The following is a 25,617-nucleotide window of genomic DNA, read 5'->3' as shown; positions in this document are numbered from 1 at the left end:
GGAATCAAAAGTGCTTAAATTGGTCCATAAACAGTACTGACAACTGGTTTTATTGAGTCAGCCTGATCCATAATGGATCCATCCATATTTTATGTTTTGGAAAATAATCAACACTTATTGTTTTTTGACACTGTAGACGCTTCTGACATGACTACTGAAGTGGCTCATTTCCATGTAAATAAACTAGTGTGAAAGTTGGAGTGTGACGTTTAAGGATTCATTACCAGGCATCACAGTCTTCTGGGCTGATAACTGGTGGTTTCACAATGAAAGAATTATTCAGGTGGATCACAGGACGTGCTCTTACAAGGAGAAATTTAAAGAAAACACAATGAGATAAAAAAAATTACTATGCAAAGTATGATAATTCACAACTGTGACATAATAGTTAACTGATTGACTGATTTTGGTCTTTGTCTGCTACCCTAATGCTATGCAACTAAAATATGCAAAATATTGAAATATTGTGACACAAATCAAATCACCTTAGCAAGACCACACGATCATCTAATGATCCGACTGCTATGTCTGGGTAACCGTTCCTGTCCACATCCATGCCACCACTGACAGAATAGCCAAATGTTTGGAATCCACCACCTGGGATGTCTTTCCCATCAATGACCTGAGGAATAATGTTAGAACAAAAGTTACATATAATACATAGTGGGACTATTAGTTGGGATGTGCACCTATTAACCAATGACTGATAATGTGAACATTGATGGGCCATGATTAAGTCATTACTTTTTGCTAAATAAATGAAACAGAGCGCTCCAACTTGAGACAACCTCTTTAAAAATAACTATTCAAAAACATGACACATTTAAAGTTTCAAGCTGGTTGTGATGAAAATCGTGTGCATGTTTATTATGATTACTACTGGAACCTGCAGGCAGTGTGAACAGACAACCCCTAGAAGTGCTTTTCAGTGAGTCTTCAGCAAGATTCCCCATTTATTCAGTCAGACTTTTTTTAAGAAAAAAAAAAAGACGTTCTTAAGAACAAATGTGACCCTGGACCACAAAACCAGTTCGAAATTGAGGAACGGACAATATTTGGCAGAGTTACAATTATTTGAAGATCTGGAATCTGAGGGTGCAAGAAAATCTAAATACTGAGAAAATCCCCTTTGAAGTTGTCCAAATGAATTCTTAGCAATGCATATTACGAATCAAAAATTTAGTTTTGATATATTTACGGTAGGAAATTTACAAAACATCTTCATGGAACATGATCTTTAATTAATAATTTTTTTGGCTATTGCTAAGATATACCCTAGCGACTTAGGACTGGTTTTGTGGTCCAGGGACACATATTTGAGAACTTCAGAAGAATTTTTAAGGAACTGCACATAGGAACAGTCATACAAACTTCTAGGAATTTAAGTAGTTTTTTGTGAATCTTGGCCCAGGTTTTAGGACTGAACAGCTCTACAAACATGCTAGTTTATTACTTATAAAATATTAGTAGTAACTCTTAATACTCTAAATAGTATTTAAATATTCCCATCTCACCTGGCTTGGCGTTTGGGAAATACCCGCTTTGTTGCCCATCCATATATATACCCTGCCTTTACTATGATATGGAGCACCAACAGCAAAATCTGTTAAGGGACAGAGGAGTGAGAAACAATCACTGTCAAAATACTTCTTAGTAATGCCACAAGAAGGCAGCAGAGTAAAAGGTCCTTGACTGTTTAATGTGCTGCTCTGATTAAGCGCTGCACACAAAAGTGAAATCATGCAAAGAGCCAGCAAATTAGCAACAACTAACTAAAAGCCATATACATGTTACTTTGTACAATAAAGCGTGCAATTAGACAAGAAACCCCAAACCTACCTTGAAAGCCATCCTGGTTAACATCACCAATAGCAGCAACAGCCATTCCAAAAGCTGAGTCCTTAGGCCCAGTGAGGACCACATCGGCTTTTTCAAGAAAAGACCCGATCCGGTTCATATAGACATACACTGCCCCGCCTTTACCGTTTTTCCGGTCAAAATAGAAAGGAGCTCCAACAATCAGATCCTTCCAGCTATATGGATAACAAGATTCAAGATTTTTATTCGTCACATACAAAATTATATATAGCATATATAACCAGCAGTGAAATGTGAGTAGACAAGTAAAATCTCCATGTCAAGATCTTCTGTTTCATCAATGACCTCTAGTTAAGGGGAAACAAAACACCAAGATTTGTCTTTACCTATCATTGTTAAGGTCAACAATTGCAACACTGCTGCCAAAATAGGATCCGACTTGTTCCCCCATGACAGTGGCTTTTATTTTGACTTCTCCTTTGACACTGTCTTTAAAAACTTCAGCCATCATCACAGATCCTTTGGCTTCATCTCTTGGAGCTCCTGTTACCACTGTGTCTTTGTCTTTTCTTAGCACACCTTGAGCCACAGCTATAGAGTAACCTAAAGAGAAATCAATCAACAATAACCACATGTATTTTTCTACCTACATATTAACATAGTTACAAAAGAAATGTGATATTAAAGGGATTACATATAAGTTATAGATTTTGTGTTTCAGAAAAAAAAGGGATTCTTTATGTGAATGGGATAAAGGTCAGTCAACAGTTGACAACAAATGCTTATAAATAAGAATACAACATGTACAGTACAACTGTAATAGGAATAAATCAACTAAAAGGATGTTTTCGTTGTTGCTGTTGTTTTGAAAACTGAGTTAATGCCAGAAAATCCAGAAAGCAAGGTTGCAGCATTGCCTTACCAGTATAAATATTCCCTCTATTCTGGAAGTTTGGAAGCTTGCTCTTCACTTCACCAAACTTAACTTCAGGGTTATACCACAGCGAAAATGTGTTTCCTGCATATGATGGAAAATTATTAGATGGGCATTTTACATCATTCTTGCATGCAGAAGCAGAATGTTTACAGGGAAACAAATTCCCCTCACCTTGCCAGTTAAAGCATCCAGGTGCACCCAGGAAGATCTCCGTCTGAGTGATGGCAGCAGACATTCCAGCAAGACACATGCCTTCACTCATCTGATCATCTCTGGGCTCACACACCTCGCTGTATGACTGCCATTCAGAGTCTTCATCGTTATACTGTAAATCATTTCCACGAACATAGCACCTCCCAATCATCCGAAAGTTGGTTCCATAGTCCCGTACATAACGATGGCCACAGGCCTAGCAAATAGGGTGATGAATATTATGTTTTTTTTCATAGACCAACATAAGAGAGCTCATTATTTTTAAACTCACCAGTACACGGCCCCCTGGTTGACTCTGACTGGCTATCGACACACCTAGCCACATCCCATCCATCACATCATTCTTAGGGTCTGGTCTGTCTTCAAAATCTGCGTGACACAAAGCAATGATTCTGATTTGGTCTTTCTGTTGTACCATGCAGACATGTGGGACACAGCAACAACAACAATAATAATAATAATAATAATAGATAAAAGTGAAAAAAAAAAAATTAAGCCTTGAATGAACGGCATTATTATTATTATTATTATTATTATTAATGATGAGGCATTGTTATGTAACTATTTATGCTATTATTAGTATAAATAATAATAAATAATATTTTATTGTTATATATTATTAGAAAAATACATCATATTTATTAATTCATATTTTAAATATCATTATGAATTAATACTGTATTGCTATATCTTTAATTATTCATATTATTAAAAGGGAGGAAATAAATAAAGACAAATACATCTGAAACGTATGCAATTTACAAATATCAACAGATTTGACATTTACCATTTATTTATTCATAAATTTAATACGTATAGATTTAACACATTTTTTGTTTACGTTTTATTTTTTGGAAATGTCATTAATCATATAAATGTCATATCTTTTTCCCTTTATGAAATTTATGAAAGTAAAATAAGTAAATAAATAAATAAATACATTTGTTTATGTCTCATATGACTGGCAGGACAATGAATGATTAGAAATAACAACAATAGTATTTATAAATCAGAAAAAGAAGAAAACTCATGGATTGTATGAAGGTCAGGAAAATTACTTGAGGTGAGAAGGTTCAGTCTTCTGCAGTCTTTGGTGTCTGCAGTGATTGGACAGGCATATACATCTCCAGTCTCATTTGCTGACACTCCTGCCTCTGCTTTCTCTTTCGGTGCACCTACAAGAAGTCTGAAACATGTGTAAACCTGATTGATCTCAAGTCTGTCTCGAAGCAGGGTATTACGCCACAGTTGCCGCAGTACCACAATAACGGCTTTCTGAGACAAAAAACTATTTTTCACACAGCACTTTCAAGGATAAGGCAGAAATTCACATCCGGCCATGTGTCAGGTATTGTTTAAATTTTACCTTATCCTCAGAATGTAGTGGACACTGCAGATAAACTCCAGCATGTGTAACCCTTATCTGTCTGGATTTGACTGACTACGTGAAATGATTTTGACTGGAAGGGCTTGTCAGAACCCATTACTTCCAGGACACAGTGCAACTATGGACAGAAAACGTGACTTTAAGAGCTACATGCTTTTAACTAAAAGTATCTGATTAACATAAAGCATTTAAAAACCACAGGAGACGGCGATCACATTTTAATTTAATTTTCACATTTTCAGACAGTACATGTCATAGTGTCTGGGTTGTGTTCCCTGGGTGTCCACTAGATGTCCTCTTTTCCCACGGTGTCTTTCACTTCATTAATCACATTCCTCACGTCCCTGCTTAATTATTGCACCCAGCTGTCACTAATTACCTATCATCACACCCTGTCAGTTTCCCATTAGCGCTTGTCTCTCCTTGTGTATATAACCCGGTCTGTCTTAGTATGTGTCACGGAGTCGTTGTTAATTCATGTCCGTCATCTTGTCGTGCTCTTGCCTTGTGTACTTGTTTGTTTATGTTTGGTTTTGTTTGGTATCGACCTCTGCCTGGACTGTTTACCCTTTTGGATTGCCCTTAATAAAAGACTTACTCGCAATTGGTTCTATCTCCGTGCCTCATTGGATCCCTGCCGTGACAGAACGACTCCGTCATTCTAGGAACCAGCGGTATGTCGTCTTTCCGTTCCCCAGCCAAGATGGCGGAGCGGCGAGCCAAGTATCTTCGGTTGATCGCCCTCCGCCAAGAGGGAAATGAAGTGGGTGCCCTGGCTCAGGTGTTCTGGTCCCTGGCCGAGGGCATGGGCTACAATGATGCGGCCCTCAAGGACTATTTCAATGGCGGGCTGGATGATCCAGTGTCTCAGGAGGAGATGGCGCAGTTAGAGACACTGGAATTCTGGGAATTCGTGCGCTACCTGCAGCATCGGCTTCGGTGGGATGCCCCAGCCACTTCTGTCTCTTCCAGCTGGGTGGTCGTCAGCCCAGCACCACTGCCCAGGATGGCAACCAGCCAAGCGCCACAACCCAAGATGACCGCCAGTCCAGCACCACTGCCCAGGATGGCTACCAACCAAGCGCCACAACCCAAGATGGCCGCCAGCCCAGCACCACCGCCCAGGATGGCTACCAGCCAAGCGCCACAGCACAAGATGGCCGCTAACCCAGCGCCAATGCCCAAATTGGCCACCGTTCCAGCGCCACAACCCAAGATGGCCGCCAGTCCAGCACTACTGCCCAGGATGGCTACCAGCCAAGCGCCACCATCCAAGATGGCCGCCAGTCCAGCATCACTGCCCAGGATGGCTACCAGCCAAGCGCCACAGCACAAGATGGCCGCTAACCCAGCGCCAATGCCCAAACTGGCCACCGTTCCAGCGCCACAGCCCAAGATGGCCGCCAACCCAGTGCCAATGCCCAAATTGGCCACCAGTCCAGCGCCACAGTACAAGATGGCCGCCAGTCCAGCACCACAATCCCAGATGGCCGCCAGCCCAGCACCACAGTACAAGATGGCCGCCTGTCCAGAGTCATGGCCCAAGATGGCTGCTTGCACAGCGCCGCTGCACAGGATGAGAGTCTCAGCTGACCCTCCAGAGTCGAGTCAGGTGCCAGTGGACCCTCCGGAGTCGAGTCAGGTGCCAGTCACCGCTGATCCTCCAGAGTCAGGGCTAGTCACCGCTGATCCTCCAGAGTCAAGTCAGGTGCCAGGGAACTCTCCAGAGTCAGGGCTAGTCACCGGTGACCCTCCAGAGTCAGGGCTAGTCACCGGTGACCCTCCAGAGTCAGGGCTAGTCACCGGTGACCCTCCAGAGTCAGGGCTAGTCACCGGTGACCCTCCAGAGTCAGGGCTAGTCACCGGTGACCCTCCAGAGTCAGGGCTAGTCACCGGTGACCCTCCAGAGTCAGGGCTAGTCACCGGTGACCCTCCAGAGTCAGGGCTAGTCACCGGTGACCCTCCAGAGTCAGGGCTAGTCACCGGTGACCCTCCAGAGTCAGGGCTAGTCACCGGTGACCCTCCAGAGTCAGGGCTAGTCACCGATGACCCTCCAGAGTCAGGGCTAGTCACCGATGACCTTCCAGAGTCAGGGCTAGTCACAGATGACCTTCCAGAGTCAGGGCTAGTCACAGATGACCCTCCAGAGTCGAGTCGGGTTCCAGATGACCCTCCAGAGTCGAGTCGGGTTCCAGATGACCCTCCAGAGTCAAGTCTAGTCACTGTTAACCCTCCAGAGTCAGGGCTAGTCACCGTTGACCTTTCAGAGTCAGGGCTAGTCACCGTTGACCTTTCAGAGTCAGGGCTAGTCACCGTTGATCTTTCAGAGTCAAGTCAAGTCACCTTTGACCTTTCAGAGTCAAGTCAAGTCACCGGTGATCTTCAAGGACTGAGTCAAGTCACCGGTGATCTTCAAGGACTGAGTCAAGTCACCGGTGATCTTCAAGGACTGAGTCAAGTCACCGGTGATCTTCAAGGACTGAGTCAAGTCACCGGTGATCTTCAAGGACTGAGTCAAGTCACCTCTGATCTTCATGAACAAAGGCAAGTCACCTCTGATCTTAATGAACAAAGGCAAGTCACCATTGATCTTCATGAGCAAATGCAAGTCACCAATGATCTTCATGAGCAGTGTCAGGCCAGCACCGATCTTCTGGAGTCCAGTAGAGACACCATGGAATTACCAGAGTCTCGTCCTCCCGTTGATCCGGCCGCACGGAAGTGCTGGGCTTCTGATCCGCCCTGGGGGCTTTGTGCATCGACCACAGGGATGTGGTGGTCTTCTGCTCCGCCCTGGAGGGCTTCCGCTTTGACCACAGGGGGGTGGTGGTCTTCTGCTCCGTCCTGGGGGCCTTCGGCCCTGACCACATGGTGGTGGTGGTCTTCTGCTCCGCCCTGGGGAACTCTGGCCTCGTCCACAAGGTTGTGGTGGTCTTCTGCTCCGCCCTGGGGGGCTTCCGCCTTGACCACAGGGGTGTGGTGGTCTTCCGCTCCACCCTGGGGGACTCCGGCCTCGACCACACGGTTGTGGTGGTCTTCTGCCCCGCCCTGGGGGGCTTCCGCCCTGACCACACGGTTGTGGTGGTCTTCTGCTCCGCCCTGATCACACGTTTGTAGTGGTCTTCTGTTCCGCCCTGGTGGGCACCACGTGATGTCGTTTTGGACTTATGTTTTGTGTTTCTTGTTTTCTGCCTGTTCCCCTCTGTGATCCTGGCCCTCCGTCCCTCCCCCTGAACCTCCTCCTGTCCTCCTCCCTCCTGGTCTATCTGTTTTGTGTCTACACTTCTGGTATCTGTTCCCCATGATTTTTTTTTTCTGGCCCTCCGTCCCTCCCCCTGAGCCTCCAGCTGTCCGCCTCCCTCCTTGTCTCTGTGTTGTGCCTTGTCGTGGAGCGTCTGGGAGCCGCTCCGTAGAGGGGGGGTATTGTCATAGTGTCTGGGTTGTGTTCCCTGGGTGTCCACTAGATGTCCTCTTTTCCCACGGTGTCTTTCACTTCATTAATCACATTCCTCACGTCCCTGCTTAATTATTGCACCCAGCTGTCACTAATTACCTATCATCACACCCTGTCAGTTTCCCATTAGCGCTTGTCTCTCATTGTGTATATAACCCGGTCTGTCTTAGTATGTGTCACGGAGTCGTTGTTAATTCATGTCCGTCATCTTGTCGTGCTCTTGCCTTGTGTCCTTGTTTGTTTATGTTTGGTTTGGTTTTGTTTGGTATCGACCTCTGCCTGGACTGTTTACCCTTTTGGATTGCCCTTAATAAAAGACTTACTCGCAATTGGTTCTATCTCCGTGCCTCATTGGATCCCTGCCGTGACAGTATAGTGAATGGATTTCATGTCTATACTTCCCTCCCTCTCTTTCCACAGATGAGCTATTATGATACATACATCCTTTATTCCTTGCAAACTCAAACTCCTCCTATGCAACCGATTTGATGTTGATCACAAAAACTAGGAAACCCACATCAGCTATCATGGAACAGGTGCAATAGGTGCCTCTATAGCCCTTGAGGAACGCGAGAAGAATTAAAGAGGCATTTCATTAAACTCTAATCACAAAATCAATTAATTTTATTTCAATATCCGTGAAAGCACGACAGACATAATAATGACTAAAGCAATGCTGCCTGCAAGCTCGATTCATTAATGTTTCATGATTTTTTGGAGACAAGCACCCTAGTTGCTATTTCATCCACCTTGCAGCCTGAGGCTTCATAAATATTCCACTCTGTGAGGGATGAGATCTCATCAGATCATGACTCGTGTCTAACAGGATTATGATCGGGCTTTAGTGGGTGATACGGTCATTTCAACATCTTTAAAATTCTGTTTGGTGAATTTGAACAGAAATGTATTATGTCTGACAGACTAATCATCACAGATTTCATTCCTCCAACAGAGAAATTGGGTAATAATAAGTAACGAAGTTTGCCACGGAGTGGTATTTTTGAATATTTTTTTTTAATTCTTATTTTTTTATTCTTGTACAGACCAAAAGTTTGGAAACATTACTATTTTTAATGTTTTTGAAAGAAGTTTCTTCTGCTCATCAAGCCTGAATTTATTTGATCAAAAATACAGAAAAAAATTTAATATTGTGATATATTATTACAATTTAAAATAATTGTTTTTAAATTTATTATACTTTAAATTATCATTTATTTCTTTGATGCAAAGCTGAATTTTTAGGATCATTATCACATGATCCTTTAGAAATCATTCTAATATGATGATTCATTATCAAAGTTGGGAACAGTTCTGCTGCTTAATATTTTTTCAGAACATGTGATACTTTTTTAGGATACTTTGATGAATAAAAAGTAAAAAAAAAAGAAAAAAAAGAAGCTTTGTTTTTAAAATATAAATATTTTGTAATAACAATATACACTACTAGTCAGTAATTTGGGGTCAGTAATTTTTTTTTTTCTTTTTTTAAATAAAATCAATACTTTTATTCAGCAAGGATGTGTTAAATTGATAAAAAGTGATTGTAAAGAAAATATATTATTAGAATATATATTATTAGAATTTTTTTTTTTATTTTGAATAAATGCAGTTCTTTTTAACCTTTTGTTCATCAAATATATTAGACATCAGAATTGTTTCCAACACTCATAATAAATCAGAATATTAGAATGATTTCTAAATGATCATGTGATAGACTGGATGTTACATGTGACACTGAAGGCTGGAGTAATGATGCTGAAAATTCATCTTTGCATCACAGGAATAAATTATTTTTTTAAAGTATATTCAAATAGAAAACTATTATTTTAAGTTGGAATAATATTTCACAATATTAGTGTTTTTTCTGTATTTTTGATCAAATAAATGCAGGCTTGATGAGCAGAAGAAACTTCTTTCAAAAACATTAAAAATAGTAATGTTTCCAAACTTTTGGTCTGTACTGTATATATATATATATATATATATATATATATATATATATATATATATATATATATATATATTTATAGATATTTTGAAGAATGTTTTAACTGTTTTTGTCCATTTAATGAAAACCAATGAGCTCCATTGTGTTCCATTATATGGACATAAAAAAACAAAGATATTTTACAAGAAAATATTTTTGTGTGTGTGTGTGTACTACAGAAAAAGAAAAGTCATACAGATTTGGAATGACATGGGGGTGGATAACAATTATCCAATTAAAATCAAAATTGTCTGTCATATACACAAATTCTACAAGTGAACATTATTACTGAAATACACTGTCACAAGTAAACATGCTCATTTTGACAACACTCCTTTCAGAGGTGATTTATTTTCGTGTCTGTACTTGTTCATATTCATCACACATTGTGGTGAGGTAGACTTTAATGAGGACACAGACTGAGGTCAGAGTCAAAAGGAGGGAGGGGGGGGGAGACAAAGACGGATAACGAAAGACAAAAGGTGAATTGAAAGACATCCCTCCCGCTCCCCTTGGGCCTAATTTCATTTGGACCCCAATGATCGTCCCCCTCAAACCACCATTACAAACAATTGACTGGCGTCTCTGCCTCAAATCCTGTCATGTGACTCCAAATATGCTTTCAGCAAGGACAAGACAGGAAATGAGAAAGTCAAGAGAAGGTGAATGAGCAAGAAAGAATGTTAAGACGCTTCCTTGTTGCTGCATGTTCACCACAGTAGAACCTTTTATGAAGGCTGTTGCTCATAAGCTTCATAAGTGAAAAGGGCGGTTACTTTTACTTGAGTCTTAAAAGGACAGAAGCAACAAAATGCACTGTTTAATTCTACGCGTAAGTGAGAGGGTGGTCATTACAATAGTCACAGAAAACTAAATTATAACAGGTTTTGGTGCAAAAACAAGAAGTGATTAGTCTGAGTTATAACACAAAGAACATCACACAGATTTCATTCAGATTGTTCAGTGAAGCATACTTCCAGTGCACTACACCTGAGCACATACCACAGAGGAAAGTTTATGAACCACAAGCTGTTTGGGGGTTCCCATTCACTGGTGATCCTTTTTTTTTTTTTTTTAAGCTACTCAGCTTGAGAGTATATGACTCAACCTAAATAGATTCATTTAATATTTTCCACAGCATTAGTCTTCATTCTGCTTTACTGTCAGATATAAGCAAACTACAGTATAACACTGATATTTCACTTCTGCTTCATGGTCTAGTGAATCTTTTGAAGGCACATATGACATTTGGTATTTTCCTTAAAAAGTTTAGAAGCTGGAATATTTAAATAGATTGGCTCTTTTACTTTTTAAAAACCTTTCTAGCCTTATTTATAACTCTTTTTGATGTACAGTGATACTGAACTGAAAAAGCAAAAAAGAAAAATATGAGTCAGAACACAGGGAACACAACTTCCCGTAACCTGCTGAAGAAGGTGTGTCTGCTTCGACAGTTTCACTGAATTAATATCAGGGCCAGAGTTCACATTTTGCACCTTTGTTTGATGTGTGTGCCTCCACACGGCTCCATTCTAAAGGCCTGAGCTTTCAGTAAATAGACCTTAAAGCAAAAGATCCCACTGGCCAAACTCAGTATTTGAGACTGTCTGGCAATGCACAAAGAGCTTGATTAGGAGAGAGAAACTTTCTGGCAGTTTTGCACACATTTACGTTCGGGCAGGTAAAATTCACATCCCTGGTCCCTTATCTCTCACATACTGCTTTAATAATACAAATAATAAGCATCTTGATTTTCTACAGCGCCTTTAAATGTTACATCTCAAAGCGCATTAAATAAACAAGTAAAACAACAAAGCACACCATGTGTCGATTATATAATAAGCCAGAAAAGAAGAGATACATTCAAATGAATTGGAATGCAACCAAAACAGAGTCAGCACTAAGCTGCACAATAAATGACGTGCACAGACAGCTCACTTTCAACTGAGTGGGAGAGTAAAGATGAGAAGCAGCAGTTTAAGGCATCATATTTGTGCAAAGTTTAGTTTCAAAACCTAAGCAACTTTATGTCTTCTAAGACACCATGTTATGGCCAAATTCTAGGAAGTAGTGCATATGTCCTTTGTAGAGAAGTCAGTCCAATAATACACTGCGCTCAGTGAAAAAACAAATCCATCATGGAGGATAAGTTAAGAAAAAAACAACAAGAAAACTGAACAATATCAATAAAACCAGTTGAAACTAATTGAAAATGATTATTGTACCGAATATTTATGTGTTGTGCAATGTGTATTAATAGATTATTTTAATATTAGCTGAGCAATATGTTAACATTATGAGATATGCACATATTTGTTTAAAAACTGTTCACCATCATGTGTGCACAAAAATAAATTCTGTTTTATTTTATTCATGAACTTTCTTTCGTGAACTTTCTATTCGTTAAAGAATCCTGAAAATAATTATGGTTTACAACAACATTATTAAACAGCACAACTGTTTTCAACATGATTCATAATAATAAGAAATGTTTCTTGAGCACCAAATCAGCATATTAAAATGATTTCTAAAGGATCCTGTGACCCTGAAGATTGGAGTAATAGCAGCTTTGCATCACAGGAATAAATGACATTTTCAAATATATTAAAGAAAGAAAACCGTTATTTTAAGTTGTACTAATATTTCACAATATTTCTGTATAAATGCAGCCTTAGTATGCTTAAGAGACTTCTTTCCGAAACATTACAAATCTTATCTTAACCCCAAACTTTGAACAGTAGTTTAAATTTACATTTCATAAAACCATTCTTTATCATTTATGACAAATATTTCTTTACAGGAAGCTCATGGATCAGAGCTGCTATGGTCAACCAGAACATTCACAAGGTGACAAATCTCATTCTTGACATTCCAGCTGTTACAGATTAATGGATAATATCTAATCCAAAAACCCAGGACGCTCCACATGCACAGCAAGTCATTATCCCTCTAGACTTTCCAGCCCAGAGGCGACACAAACCTACTCTATTTCAGCTGAAATTGTTTTATGAGATGCTGTCTAGACCACTCAATGATTTTAAAGTAGTGGAGAACTAAGTTTTCATAGTGCCTACCCTACTCAATTGACAACTCAAGCATTATAATGATATATTTTTAATAATCCTCAAACGTAAAAACATCTTTTTGTTGATCATTATGGGACTTTTCAAGTCTTGTCACGATTCAAGTCTTGTAAGACATGATGAATGGGCTTGCATGTTCGCAAATGACATTAACAAGAACCAACTTTAGTCAGGGTAGCACCATATTTAACTTTTGAAAGGAATTAAAACGAGGTTGTGAAGGATAGAAATGCAGTGCATTCAATGCATGGTAATGAAGTTTAACAGCATGTTGGTTGTCCAGCTGACGAAACGTCTTTCTACAGTAAACCTTTCAATTGACAAAAACTCCAAAAAACACTTTTGAAAGTTGTGAGTTGAGAAAATGAGCTAACGAGTTACATGAGTGTGCGCCATTGTAAAGACACATCCCTCACATCTTCATTTACATCCACTTGACATTGGAAACACTTTAGATTAGAGAACACATATTCACTATTAACTAAGAGTTTTCCCTCAATAAAATCCTCATTTGCTCCTTATTAATAGTTAGTAAAGTAGTTGTTAATTTTAGGTATTGGGTTAAGGGATCTAGAACATGGTCATACAGAATAATTTATTAATATTGCCTAATAAGTACTAATAAACAGCCAGTATATATTAGTAATATGCATGCTAATAAGCAACTAATTAAAAGTGAGAACTGGACTTTAAAATATAGTGCTACTTAGTAAGGCATGTAATATGATTAAGATCTGTTGAGTGCATTTTCAAGTTTTGCTACATGTAAAAGAGCACTAAATACCAATTCAGGCAAAGCTTTAAATATCCGTTCATTTTAGATTTGAGGTAGTACACATGTCTGACACCTATAGCCATCACCCAGATAACCTTAGCTGCTAGCAGAAAACAATACCACAAGCTAAAGCAGACAGGAAATCACATCACGTTTAGCTTAATGTTATACTAAAACTTACAAGACAAAACTCGTATTGGTCTGTTTATTCAAACCTTCCATTAAACAAACAAAACATTTTAATCCGCAAACAGTGATTGACTCTGACAGAAATTTAATGACATCAAGGCTATAATGTGACAAGTTGACTGTTATGCTTTCTCCAATGCTACATTTATGGTCCTCCCAATGATAAGATCGTCTCTCTGATCTGTTTTGATCAGCAGGCCACATCAGTGGAATCATTTTGACGAAGCATCTGGTTCAATTGATTCAAAGCTTCAAAAAGTTTAGTTTCTCCCATCACTAAGAGGAACACAAGAGGAACACAAAATAGTCCATCCAAGGTGAATAAAACAAGACCAGACCAAGAACAAAAGAAACACAAGTACCACACACACACACACACACACAAGTAATTGACTAACAAGGCAACAAGGGTGACAATCAAAGGGGGACAAATTAACAAAAAGACTACAAAAAAGCACAGTAAACAGGAAACGAATCAAAATAAAAGTCCCAACACAAAACAAAGGCACTGCGTACCACTCACACTGATTATATTGCTGCAGTTGTTCAGTCGGTAACTGGATCTCAGCTGTGAGAATTTTAGCTTGTGGCTTTATAAAGACATTTAAGCATGATGAAGAAGTTGTCTATGGTCATGAGGGTCTGAGAACATTCAGCACACCAGCAGCACTAAAGAACCACTTCTGCTGCTCTAGTGAACGGCATCACTGGAAGGAAACAGGTTATTAGTCTGACATTGTGTGAGACAAATGACCAAAGATCAAACCACAGAAATGCAGCCAAACACAGGATGTCCTTGTGTACCAATGAGCCAGACCTTTATGTGTTTGACAAGATGATGGATGTCCAGCCAGTCTAATTAATATCAACTTGACTGATCTTGTTTCTCAAATTGTCTGCGCTGATAAGATCAGGAGGACCTCTGAACAGTTGATGCATACATAAATCAGAAATCAGGAAATCTTCATGTTTTTTAAATTGCCGCCAAAAAAAAGAAGATGCAGGGAAGCAGACAAATGGAGTGCTCTTCCACTGAGGTTCAATGACAGGCAATCAGGAAGTCACCAGAAAATGTATTTAGCAACTCAGACAGCTTCACATTAGTTTGGGACGACTCCACAAGGACAATGACAAGGGCAGACACAAACACTAAATCTGTTTTTCCTTTGTCTGAACTTAGCTGCATTTAATACGACAAACAGCAAACATTTACACCTCCCTGCTTTTGAGCGCATAGCACCCACAAACCAAAAAGGGAAATGGGCCAGTCCAGACACCACTGTTCTCTTGTGGTACAATTTCCTACATCTGTTAACAATGAAGAGACATGCCTTATGATTCATTTAGTCTTCTTTATGTATACTTCATTCATTCTGTGTCTGCAGTGGGTCCTATACAGCCAAATCTAAGTATTATCAAATCAAAGACGGTTTGATTATCTCCATTGTGCTCGCAGAAATTACACATGAAAGTCATAAGATGAGATAGATTTGTGGTTTCATTGCTAAATTGCTATCCTTTGTATAGGAGTCTTTAACGTGTTGTGGTATTTAACATGTTTATAAAATGCTACCTTGTTGCGGCTCAATCACATGCTGTCAGCTAAATTGAAAAGTCAGGGTGTTCTATTATCGCACCATATAGTTGTCAACAATTAATGTGCTTCAGCAATACCTCTTTTTAACATAAAAGCCAAGTATTTTGCCTGAGCACTCAGAAAACAAACGACAAATCATTATTTTGCACTGTTATGGTCATATTTATTGGTTATATGCTCAAATGCTATGTTTCAATAAACGTTGGGCTGTATGTTGCGAAGGGCATTCGCCCTATATCCATCCGTAATCAAAGAAAACAGCCTGTGTGAGTCATTGCAGTTACTCGTCTGGCTTTCGTTGTGAAATATGTGGAATTCTAATTTCCTGGGGGGATGAAAAAAGGAATTGCGTACAAACTAGTATCTACTTGTATCTACAAATTTTTTGCAAAGCTTGTGTTTTTTTCTACCACTCCCACTCAGTGTCTTTGAAAAAGACTTCATGTCCCACTATTAAATTAATTTATAGGTGTTAGACTGCAGATTACGGTATATGATATTGTTGTTGAGCTCAGTCTTCTTGCATACTACCAACTCTCTCTGATAACCAGTAAGCTCATAAGCTCCAATTAATTTAGTGAGAATCATAAATGAGTGAACTACAAAGCCAAACACTTCAGTCTTGAGCAAATGGGTCTCAGAGGAACTTACTGTCTATTGTAAATGATCAGTTGGTTTACAGAGATATTTCACTGCAGTAGGGGGTAAGTGTTTAATGTGTACAGCTCCGAAGGCCTTAACCAACATTAGTTATTGTGTATTGTTTATTCAGTTACTATGCCCATTTCACAACTGTTATTCCTGACTCTGGTACCCATTAAGACTTGTATTCATCACTTTCAGTATCAAATCTCAAAATATGGGTTGTCAAAAATAAAAATTTGAGCAACAGTATTTGAGAATAAAGGCAAAAACTGTTGTAGCAATCATAAAACATTAGACAAGCAGGTGCATGACCTGCCCAGCCCTAAGTCAGTAACAGCCGTTCTTATCACTGTCTCATATCCTCTTGTGAAATGGAGCTTAATCATTTACCTGAGATAATCAAGTTAATTCAATGCCACAAGAACAGAAACAAGAAGGTCATAAGAGCATTTCAAAAATTTCAAAAACAATGACAAACATAACTTTTTCAGGTTATTGAATCTTCATATCACACAGTCATAAGAGAAATAAATAAGGTGTGCAGATTACACTGTAGTAGTAGTAAGATGCCATTATTATAAGGATCTATTTCTATCTGATCCTATCCTTAATTTAGCTTCGTTGGTATGGGCTAATATAATCAGGTTAATATTCATTACTACTAAAATCATATTTTTGACTTGTATTTGTTTTAGATTTTACCACATGATTTGTATTTTAAGAACAATACTTTCCTATATAATAATAATAATAATAATAATAATACATATAATATGAATGTACATACTGTGTGTATATAAAACATACATAATATACAATAATACATATATATAATAATACTTTGTGTATTTGGTGTAATGTTTATGTGAAAACACATTATTTTCCATATAATGTACATTATTTTTGCTCCTTTATGCCCTGCCTTTCTGAAACGCGTTGATTTTTACAAATCAACTATCCAGTGCATTGTGAGGCCGAATACCTCTAGTGTGTGACAATAATTTTACACACCTTAATGGTTCAGGAAACATTCCTCCATAAAATGTGCTACACACACTCGAAATATTTGGGTGGTACTGTTCTTGAATAGTGTTGTAAATAAAATTTAACCACTGATTTCTAGCTGTGTCTTCTTTTGGAAGGTAAAAAAAATCGTTTGGCTTTCGCAATAAAACACACAGCGTCTCCACGACATGCCTTCTTTCTTTGTGTGAACATTTGGGTGATGTTATGCAAATCTTTACACACAGTGACCTAGATATGTTGGGGCATATTTAAACGAGGTGTTTTAGGAGGGCGTGGACAAGTCTTAACTTGAATATCTCTTTGGGTTTGAGACTTTAATCTTTGCAGCTTTACGGACCTTCTGTATGCATTAACAGCTTTTAACATAACACTCCAAAAGACAAAGGAAAACATGAAAGTGCATCATTATGACCCCAGGACACATTCATGATGCAGGTCTAAAGGTGTACTCTGGTCACATGACAACAAAATGGCTTCCTGCGTGATGGTTACTCCATACTGACTTTGATTTGGTGAAAAAAAAAAGATATTAATAATAATACTAAAAACTGAAATTCTTGAATAATTTATTATTTATTCATTCCATTTATTTTACTTGTGAAAATACTCAAGGACAATTACACCACCTACATTTATTTTTACTTTAAACCCTTAAAAAATATCCAAATGACTTAACATGATCATCATAGAAAAAAAAAACAAGCATTCAGGTAATATTTAGTAGGCTATACATCGCATATGTGATTAAATCTTGGCTGAATAACTAAATAAATCCAGACAAAAGAATAGGCGCCATATACAAAGTAACTATAAAATATCGTTAATAAAACGCTCAACGGGTTCACATCCGTGAGAAGATTCTGTCCTTATCATTACATTTCACCTGGAGTCAGGTAGCCTAATAATAAAAAAAGTCAGATATACTTACAGGTGTCTTTTCTCTCCTACGAGCTGCTCGTGCAGTGCAACCGAAAGCCCAAACAAACTGCCCGCTGTCTTTCCCTCTTTGGCGACTGCAAACCTCACGTCCAAGTTGAACGCTTGACAGCAACGAGCGGCGCTCAACACGAACACCAAGACAACCGTGCTTTTACCGAGTCCTTGCAGGTGAAATACATTCATTTTTTCTAATAGTCACGACAAGGTTTTTGTTAGACGAGACAGAAACAGAGCGCGGAGTAAGATGACTGTCAGGGTCTGAACAGGAGCGGGTTTGTCAGACGCTGTGAACTGAGAGTTCATGTTCGTAGTCATTCTTCCGGGTGTTCGCGCCAGTCATCGGTGAAAACCTGGCCGGAGGGCACTGAAATACAGAGAGCGAGAACAACTTGATAGAGGACGGACTTGCACACGCTAGTCTGTACTCACATTTGCGTTCTCTTATAATGTGTAGAAAAGGGCTTTTTAAACTTTTGAAATATGTTCCCCTGAGGGAAGATTTCCTGAAATATCCAGGCAGGCAGCTGTGTATTTTCATGGATAAGATACATTTGTACTACTGTGAGTGGAAAATGTTGAAGTCATTTTAAATGACTGATAAATATATATTTTTCATAATATTTTAAAAAGACATGTTTTTTTTCCTAATTAAATAATTAGCTTTTATATTGTCATTATAGCTACTACAAACCAAAAGTATTACTCTCCTGAAAACTATTTACTTTGTCATAAGAGAAACATTTTAATTTGAGTCTAATTTAAGTGTGTCTGGATAGCGGTATTCTTCCAAGGCAAGAACTATACTACAAAGTACAAACTATTCTTGAAAGAATGCACATTTGGAGGAAGGAGAGATATAATTTATTAAATCATTAATTTATTAAACTATTTGTTTATTTATTATCTAAAAAAGATATTGAAATGAAAATGAACAGTAGGCATATTTTATTTTTTTCCAAAAATTTTCCAGGGACCCCCTTTGTGCACCCCTAAAGGATCCCCAGACCTCCGAAAACCTCTGGTCTATAAAACTTGTGAAGCATTGATGGAACTCATATCTCTCATAGGTTAAATTGATCATATTCACCACATTCACATCATGGTGATTTATACCATGTGTAATCTTAATCTAAAGTAAATTGAGTAAATTTTGTTGAATGTCTACGTAAACTGAATGACACAACCTTTAGCTGTAAAACACTGAACTGCTTTCCCTGCTGAAAATGTATAATTATGTATAATTTTCACCTGTATACTTTAAGTCCATTAAAATGTACAAAACAACAAGGCCTAGCAACAAGACAAACATTGCAGCTAGTGACGGTTGCTTTCAAAACACTGCTTTGAACCCTTAACTAATCTTTTTCTACTTTAAATAAGTAGCAGAAATAGTAAGAGTAGCATGGTAGGATGCAATTTTGAATTCAGCCTATGCTTGTTTGAGATTAGCAAGATCTGCGCAGAACCGATTACCGGTGATCACCCCGAGATGCATGCCAGTAATGCCAGTAAAAGTGTCCGAGTTACGTCCGACTTGCTCTGAAGTCATGTTGATGTGTGCCAAAAAACTCACATGACGTGAGGCGGCTTGGATTGTGCAGTCGGGCGCAGTGTCACCACATTCAGTGTTATGGAAAATAACCATCGTGACAGAAATTCACACATTTATTTGCTGTAAGAAATAAAAAGCTAAAATTTGAGACCAAAAATGAATCCACTAACTTTAAGAGTAAATAATAATTATAATGATGTTAATAATAATAATAAAAATAATAATAACTATGCACCCGTTTGTAAGGAAATTAATTTCTCTATCCAATGCTGTCACATCATGTGACAAAAGAACGACTCGAAAGAAAAAGTAATCAATTCTCTTTATGGCTCAGACTGCATAGGTTTAGTTTATGGGGTTGTCACGTGATGAAGGAACGGCTCAAACCCGAAGACTTGTCAGATAAGAGGTGAGGTGAGCTAATCATAGGCTGAAGACCCAGGTAAATAATTAATTAATCTTTTCTGTTTCTTATAGCATTATAGTTTTGTATTGTTTGTAGTGTGATCATTGTTTGTGTTAGTACTAGATGTGTTAGGGAAGTTAACACGTAACATTTTAATTATATTTTGATAAATTAATGAAATGACTTGAAAAAGATTCATTCATTTTGCTGAACGAGACTCAAAGGACCGAGTCAGTAAAATGATCCGAATTTCCCATCACTGGCTGCCACAGTTTCTCCAGAGCGACTGCAGGAGCGCTGATGACGACACAGCTGTTTCATGATTGGCCAGATTCACTTCATGACAACAAGATCACGCATGTTTCCAGTTATTCGAACCTTTTCAGTTCCAATAATGGCCACATATCTGTGTTTTTAGAACGCTAAAAGCTTTTTTATTGAGTCACGTTAATCATATAACACTGATAAACGCATATATTCCCCCACTTTATTAGTATTTAAATAGTATATGATTATGTTGAAATTTATTCTTAAAAGGATGGCGCTGTATTAAGCAGTACATAAAATGTGTTTCTGATTCTCATGGAAATGTTTCTGAAATGTCAGTGTATTTGACAAATATTGCATTTAATGAACTTAATTTGTGATAAAGTATGCAAACACCGCGTGTGTGTCACCAGTGGTGTATAAAGTAACTGAAAGTCATACTCAAGTAAAGGTACAGACATCTTACCAGAAAATTACTTTGGTAGAATTTGAAGTCACTGTTTAGAATATTACTTGAGTAAAAGTCTTAAAGAATTTGATATTTATTGTACTTAGGCTAAGTACGAAAAGTATTTTTTTAATCTTAAATATACTTAAGTATTGAAAGTAAAAGTACAAGTAAATGCAAAATGGAAAAGCAAATATATATATATATATATATATATATGTGTGTGTGTGTGTGTGTGTGTGTGTGTGTGTGTGTGTTCATACACAGCTTGAGTAGCATGATTGTGTTCAGTTTTAACAATTTCTTCCATTTTGTATTTTTGGGTAAGAATAAGAAGCACTTCATCCTGTACTCAGTGTCTTTCATTCCATCTGCACCTGAAATAGCATTTAGGACATGGATTCATTCAAACTGCAGTTACAGATGCATAAATAGGCTTAATGATTAGTTTTTAACATAAAACGTTAAATACTGATATTTGAATTAAAAAATTCCATTTGTGAAATTAAAACCACCAGTAGGTGAAAGCAGGTGAATGTTAATGAGTGAGTAATTGAGATTTAACCGATTTATTCAAACAGCATTTTGACCGTGTTAATGAGTGAATTACTGAATAATTTATTCAACGATTCGTTCAAAAAGCTAATTCATTCGATAGATACACACCGTCCATTGCTCAGAGATGCAAAACAGTGCTGTGATCTGTGTTTACTTTCGTTAGCAATATTGAGCAAAAACGAGCAATATTATGTTTGTCACTTATTGCTTTACTGAACTTGTATAAAATAATTATTAAATAAGTTCCTAACCCTAAATAGGCCTACATTAAATTATAGATAAATATAAAAAGCATACAGAGAAATGATTGCCGTCTAAAATGTAGAATGCCTGCAATATAGTGTTTTCATAGACTAATAACTTAATGTGCCACTTGAGTGGAAAAGTTAAATCATCCGCGGTTGTGCGCGGCGCGCACTTGTTTGCACATGAGCAAAGGTGTTTTTATGAGTCTAACTTGCAAACGCCAGACCACTGATTCGTCAAACCTGCTTTCCTGCAGTCTGTGTTCTTCTGGCTATTTTGTAGTAAGTAACGAATATACTTACGGGAAATATATTGGAATAAAAGTCAGGGGGGCAGGGTTTCATATTTTTTTGAAGCACCCCTGGGCGCCGCCATTGGCTAGCGGACCCCCACCTGCTGTTAGCATTCCATTGACTCCCATTCATTTTGGCGTCACTTTGACAGCGAATAACTTTAGATCTGAGGCGTTTAAAGACTCCATTTGTCCATTATTTCTAAAGAAACACAAACATGTATAAAAGGCTCCATTACCTTGTATCTTACGTTATGGACCCGTAGAAGCAGTTTTTGTAAAAATAGGCTAACAATTGCATCATAACCTGCGACTCTCTGTCGCACAGTAGAGAAATTACCGTATGGACAGGAGGGCTGCGTCCGAAATCGCATACTGCGTACTGGGTACTACATTTGAATTTGAACGTACTACTCGACCGTTAGAAAAGTACGTTCTATATAGTATGAATGGGGGTAGTATGAATGGAATTCGGACGTTTCATATGGCGGTTAAACTGTCTTGTTTTTCTCTTAATGTACGGGGGATTCGTGATTTATCTAAACGCAAGGCTTTATTTTTATTTTGTACGTCACAGAAAAGGGATGTTTATTTTTTTCAAGAAACACATTCTTGTTATGAAGATGAAACTTTTTGGCGCAATCAGTGGGGAAGTAAGGTTTTATTTAGTCATGGTACTAATCACTCCGCTGGAGTTTTGATTTTATTTGACCGTAATTTTAGTGGCTCGATTCTGCAGTCCTTTTCTTCTGCCGAGGGTAGATGGATTATTGCTGTCATTCTTCTAGGGGATTTTTTCTTTATCTGGGTTAATGTTTATGGTTTTAATAATCATACACAAAATAACTTATTTTTTCAGGATCTGTCTTCTAAAATTCTTGATTTAAAAGTTAAATATCCATCTGCTGCAGTAATAGTTGGAGGAGACTTTAATGAAGCTCCTGACCTATGTCTGGATAGATTTCCCCCAAAACGAGAGTCATGCAGATGTAACACTATTATTAATGATTTTTGTAGTAACCTTTCTCTTTTGGATGCTTACAGGTTTATGCATGATAAAGATTGTTCATATACTTGGTTCAGTAAAGATCTTTCGAGAAAATCGCGTATAGATTACTGGCTTACATCAGACTTTATATCTTCTTTTATTAAGTCCAGTAGTATCTTTCCTGCTCCTCTCACAGATCATGCTTTTATTGATCTTATTTTATCTGATTCTGGTACTGGTTGTCATAGAAACCCTGGATATTGGAAACTAAATTGTTCTCTACTACAGATTCCCTCTTATTGTTTGGGTATTAAGAGCATCATTGAAGAATTTAAAGCAAAACCTGATGTTTCAATATCTTCTAATTGGGAAATGTTTAAATACGAGTGTAGAAAATTTTCTATTCGATTTAGTAAACAGTTAGCCAAGGCAAAATCTTTAAAGTGTACCTCCATATTAAGTGAAATGAATCAAATTTTAGGCAAGCAACAGACTAGTGAAGATGATAAAGTAAAACTGCACAATCTTAAAGAAGATTTAAATAACTTTTATGTCGAAAAGGCTAAGGGTGCCTTTATTCGATCCAGAGTAAAGTGGCTAGAATTCGGCGAAAAAAATTCCGCATATTTTTTTAATTTAGAAAAGAAAAGAGGGGATTCTAAGAAAATATGTTCTCTAAATATTGAGGGCAATTTGGTCACAGATGAAGCTAGAGTTTCTAATTTTGTTTCTAATTTTTATTCACAGCTTTATTCTTCCTCATTTAATCCTCAATTTGCTGATAGTTTTTTTGAGAGAGTTCAAGCATTCACACCTATTATAAGTGATGGGAATCGGTCGTCTTGTGAGATGGATTTGACTATGGAAGAGTTGGATATGATTATCCAGAAAGCCCCCCTCAATAAAAGCCCCGGTCCAGATGGACTGCCTTTTGAATTTTATAGGACCTTTTGGCAAGACATAAATAAGCTTGTTTTTGAAGTTTTTAAAGACTGTGTAAAGAAAGGTGAATTGACTGAATCCATGAAGCAGGGCTTGATCACTTTAATCCCAAAGCCTAACAAAGATTCCACATATTTAGATAATTGGCGACCAATTACTTTACTTAATTCTGATTATAAATTATTGGCTTCCCTTTATGCAAATAGACTGAAACCATGTTTAGAAGAAATTGTCTCAGTTTCCCAATCTGGCTTTATGAAAGGTAGGCATATAGCAAATAACATTCGGCTTGTTTTAGATATGTTAGATTATAATGAATTGATCAATGATGGTGCAATCATTTTATTTTTAGACTTTTATAAGGCCTTTGACACGGTCGAGCATGAGTTTATGTTTGAATCTTTGCGCAAATTTGGTTTTGGCTCTTCCTTTATTAGAATAGTTCAGACTTTTTACAAAAATATTAACAGCAATGTATCATTGGTGAATGGTGTTTCTCCCCGGTTTACAATTAGCAGGGGCATCAGACAAGGGTGTCCTTTTTCACCATTTTTGTTTTTATTAGTCACAGAGTTTCTTAATATTTTTATTACTCGCTGTGTAGATGTTCAGGGTATTGTTGTAGCTGAACACACTTTTCTAATTAGTCAACTGGCGGATGACACCTGTCTGTTTTTAAGAGATGAGAAACAGGTTCCTGTTATTTTGGAAGCTTTGAAAACCTTTTCTAGTGCTTCTGGTCTCACAGTTAATCGAAATAAAAGCGAAATTATACCTATTCACAGTCTTGAAAAACATCATATAGAAGGTATTGAGGTCAAAAGTTCTGTTAGATATTTAGGCATTTTAATAAGTAAATCACCCGAAGATAGAATTTTAGATCATTTTTCACAACAGACAAAAAAACTGAAGAATGTCTTCAATTGCTGGCCAAAAAGAAATTTAACTATCTATGGTCGTGTTCTGATAGCTAAAGCTGAAGGCATTTCTAGGATTGTTTACCCAGCTTTGACCTTATACGTCAACCCGAAAACTTGCTTATCTATTGACTCTATACTGTTTAAATTCTTGTGGAAAAATAAAACCGAGTATGTTAAAAGAAAGACTCTGATAAGATATACTTTGGAGGGAGGTGTGAATGCTTTGGACTTCAGTACTCTCAATCAGGTTTTCAAGATCGGCTGGATTAAACGTTGCCTGAATGCTGATTCTAATTTGTTATGGTTTCACATACCTAAATTTATCTTTGAAAAATGTGGAGGGTTGAATTTTTTATTGTCTTGCGATTTTAAATGCAACAAACTTCCGCTCAAGCTTGCTAATTTTCATAAGCAAGCCTTGGAGGCCTGTAAACTTGCCTTTTGCCACAATTTTTCCCCTCATAGGAGTATTATATGGAACAATCAGAATGTGCTGCGTGGAAAAAAATCTATCTTTATTAAGGACTGGGTTGACAAAGGTATTATTTATATTTTGGATTTATTGAATAAGGATGGTAGCTTTTATTCCTACAATGAGTTTATCAACCTTTTTGGAGTAGATTCATCACCTAATGTTTATAACTGGGTTACTAATTCTATTTCACCTAAACTTTTGCATATGGTGAGGTCATTCTGTAGCTACAGAGTATCCGTTTGTGAAAAGCCCCAATTGTCAATTGGAGGTTTGGAGCTTTCCAATGGCAAATGTAATAACTTTTGGATTAGAAAATGTCTTATTAGGAAGTTTAGCTGTCATCCCAAAGCTTTTTTCAAATGGAAATTGAATTATCCTTCTCTTTCTACAATTAATATATGGACTGGCATTAATAAGTTTATGTTACCTAACAAGTGGAAAGAACTTCACTTTAAAATTCTACATAATTACTA

The 25,617-nt window shown here is 37.7% G+C and overlaps 1 protein-coding gene across 3 annotated transcripts in view; it reads right to left on the bottom strand.

Moving 5' to 3' along the window:
* itga3a (integrin, alpha 3a) overlaps positions 1 to 18,403 on the bottom strand; it is a 31,042-nt gene extending 12,639 nt beyond the window's left edge. For 2 of the 3 annotated variants that reach the window (XM_059558345.1, XM_059558347.1), the window contains exons 1-10: positions 18,040 to 18,403; positions 4,027 to 4,154; positions 3,240 to 3,337; positions 2,927 to 3,164; positions 2,741 to 2,836; positions 2,205 to 2,421; positions 1,840 to 2,033; positions 1,515 to 1,603; positions 486 to 622; positions 225 to 302 (exon numbers count right to left, since the gene is read on the bottom strand). In XM_059558345.1, the coding sequence (XP_059414328.1) occupies positions 225 to 302; positions 486 to 622; positions 1,515 to 1,603; positions 1,840 to 2,033; positions 2,205 to 2,421; positions 2,741 to 2,836; positions 2,927 to 3,164; positions 3,240 to 3,337; positions 4,027 to 4,154; positions 18,040 to 18,233 (1,469 nt within the window). In that variant the 5' untranslated portion in view covers positions 18,234 to 18,403. The remainder of the gene's footprint in view (positions 1 to 224; positions 303 to 485; positions 623 to 1,514; positions 1,604 to 1,839; positions 2,034 to 2,204; positions 2,422 to 2,740; positions 2,837 to 2,926; positions 3,165 to 3,239; positions 3,338 to 4,026; positions 4,155 to 18,039) is intronic. The other variant, XM_059558346.1, reaches the window with a different exon arrangement.
* Positions 18,404 to 25,617: the final 7,214 nt, after the last annotated feature.

Source organism: Carassius carassius, chromosome 9, assembly GCF_963082965.1.
Source record: "Carassius carassius chromosome 9, fCarCar2.1, whole genome shotgun sequence".
NCBI classification, from domain to species: Eukaryota; Metazoa; Chordata; class Actinopteri; order Cypriniformes; family Cyprinidae; genus Carassius; species Carassius carassius.
The sequence above is the reverse complement of the archived record's forward strand: the minus strand, read 5'-3'. Positions and strand labels throughout refer to the sequence as shown.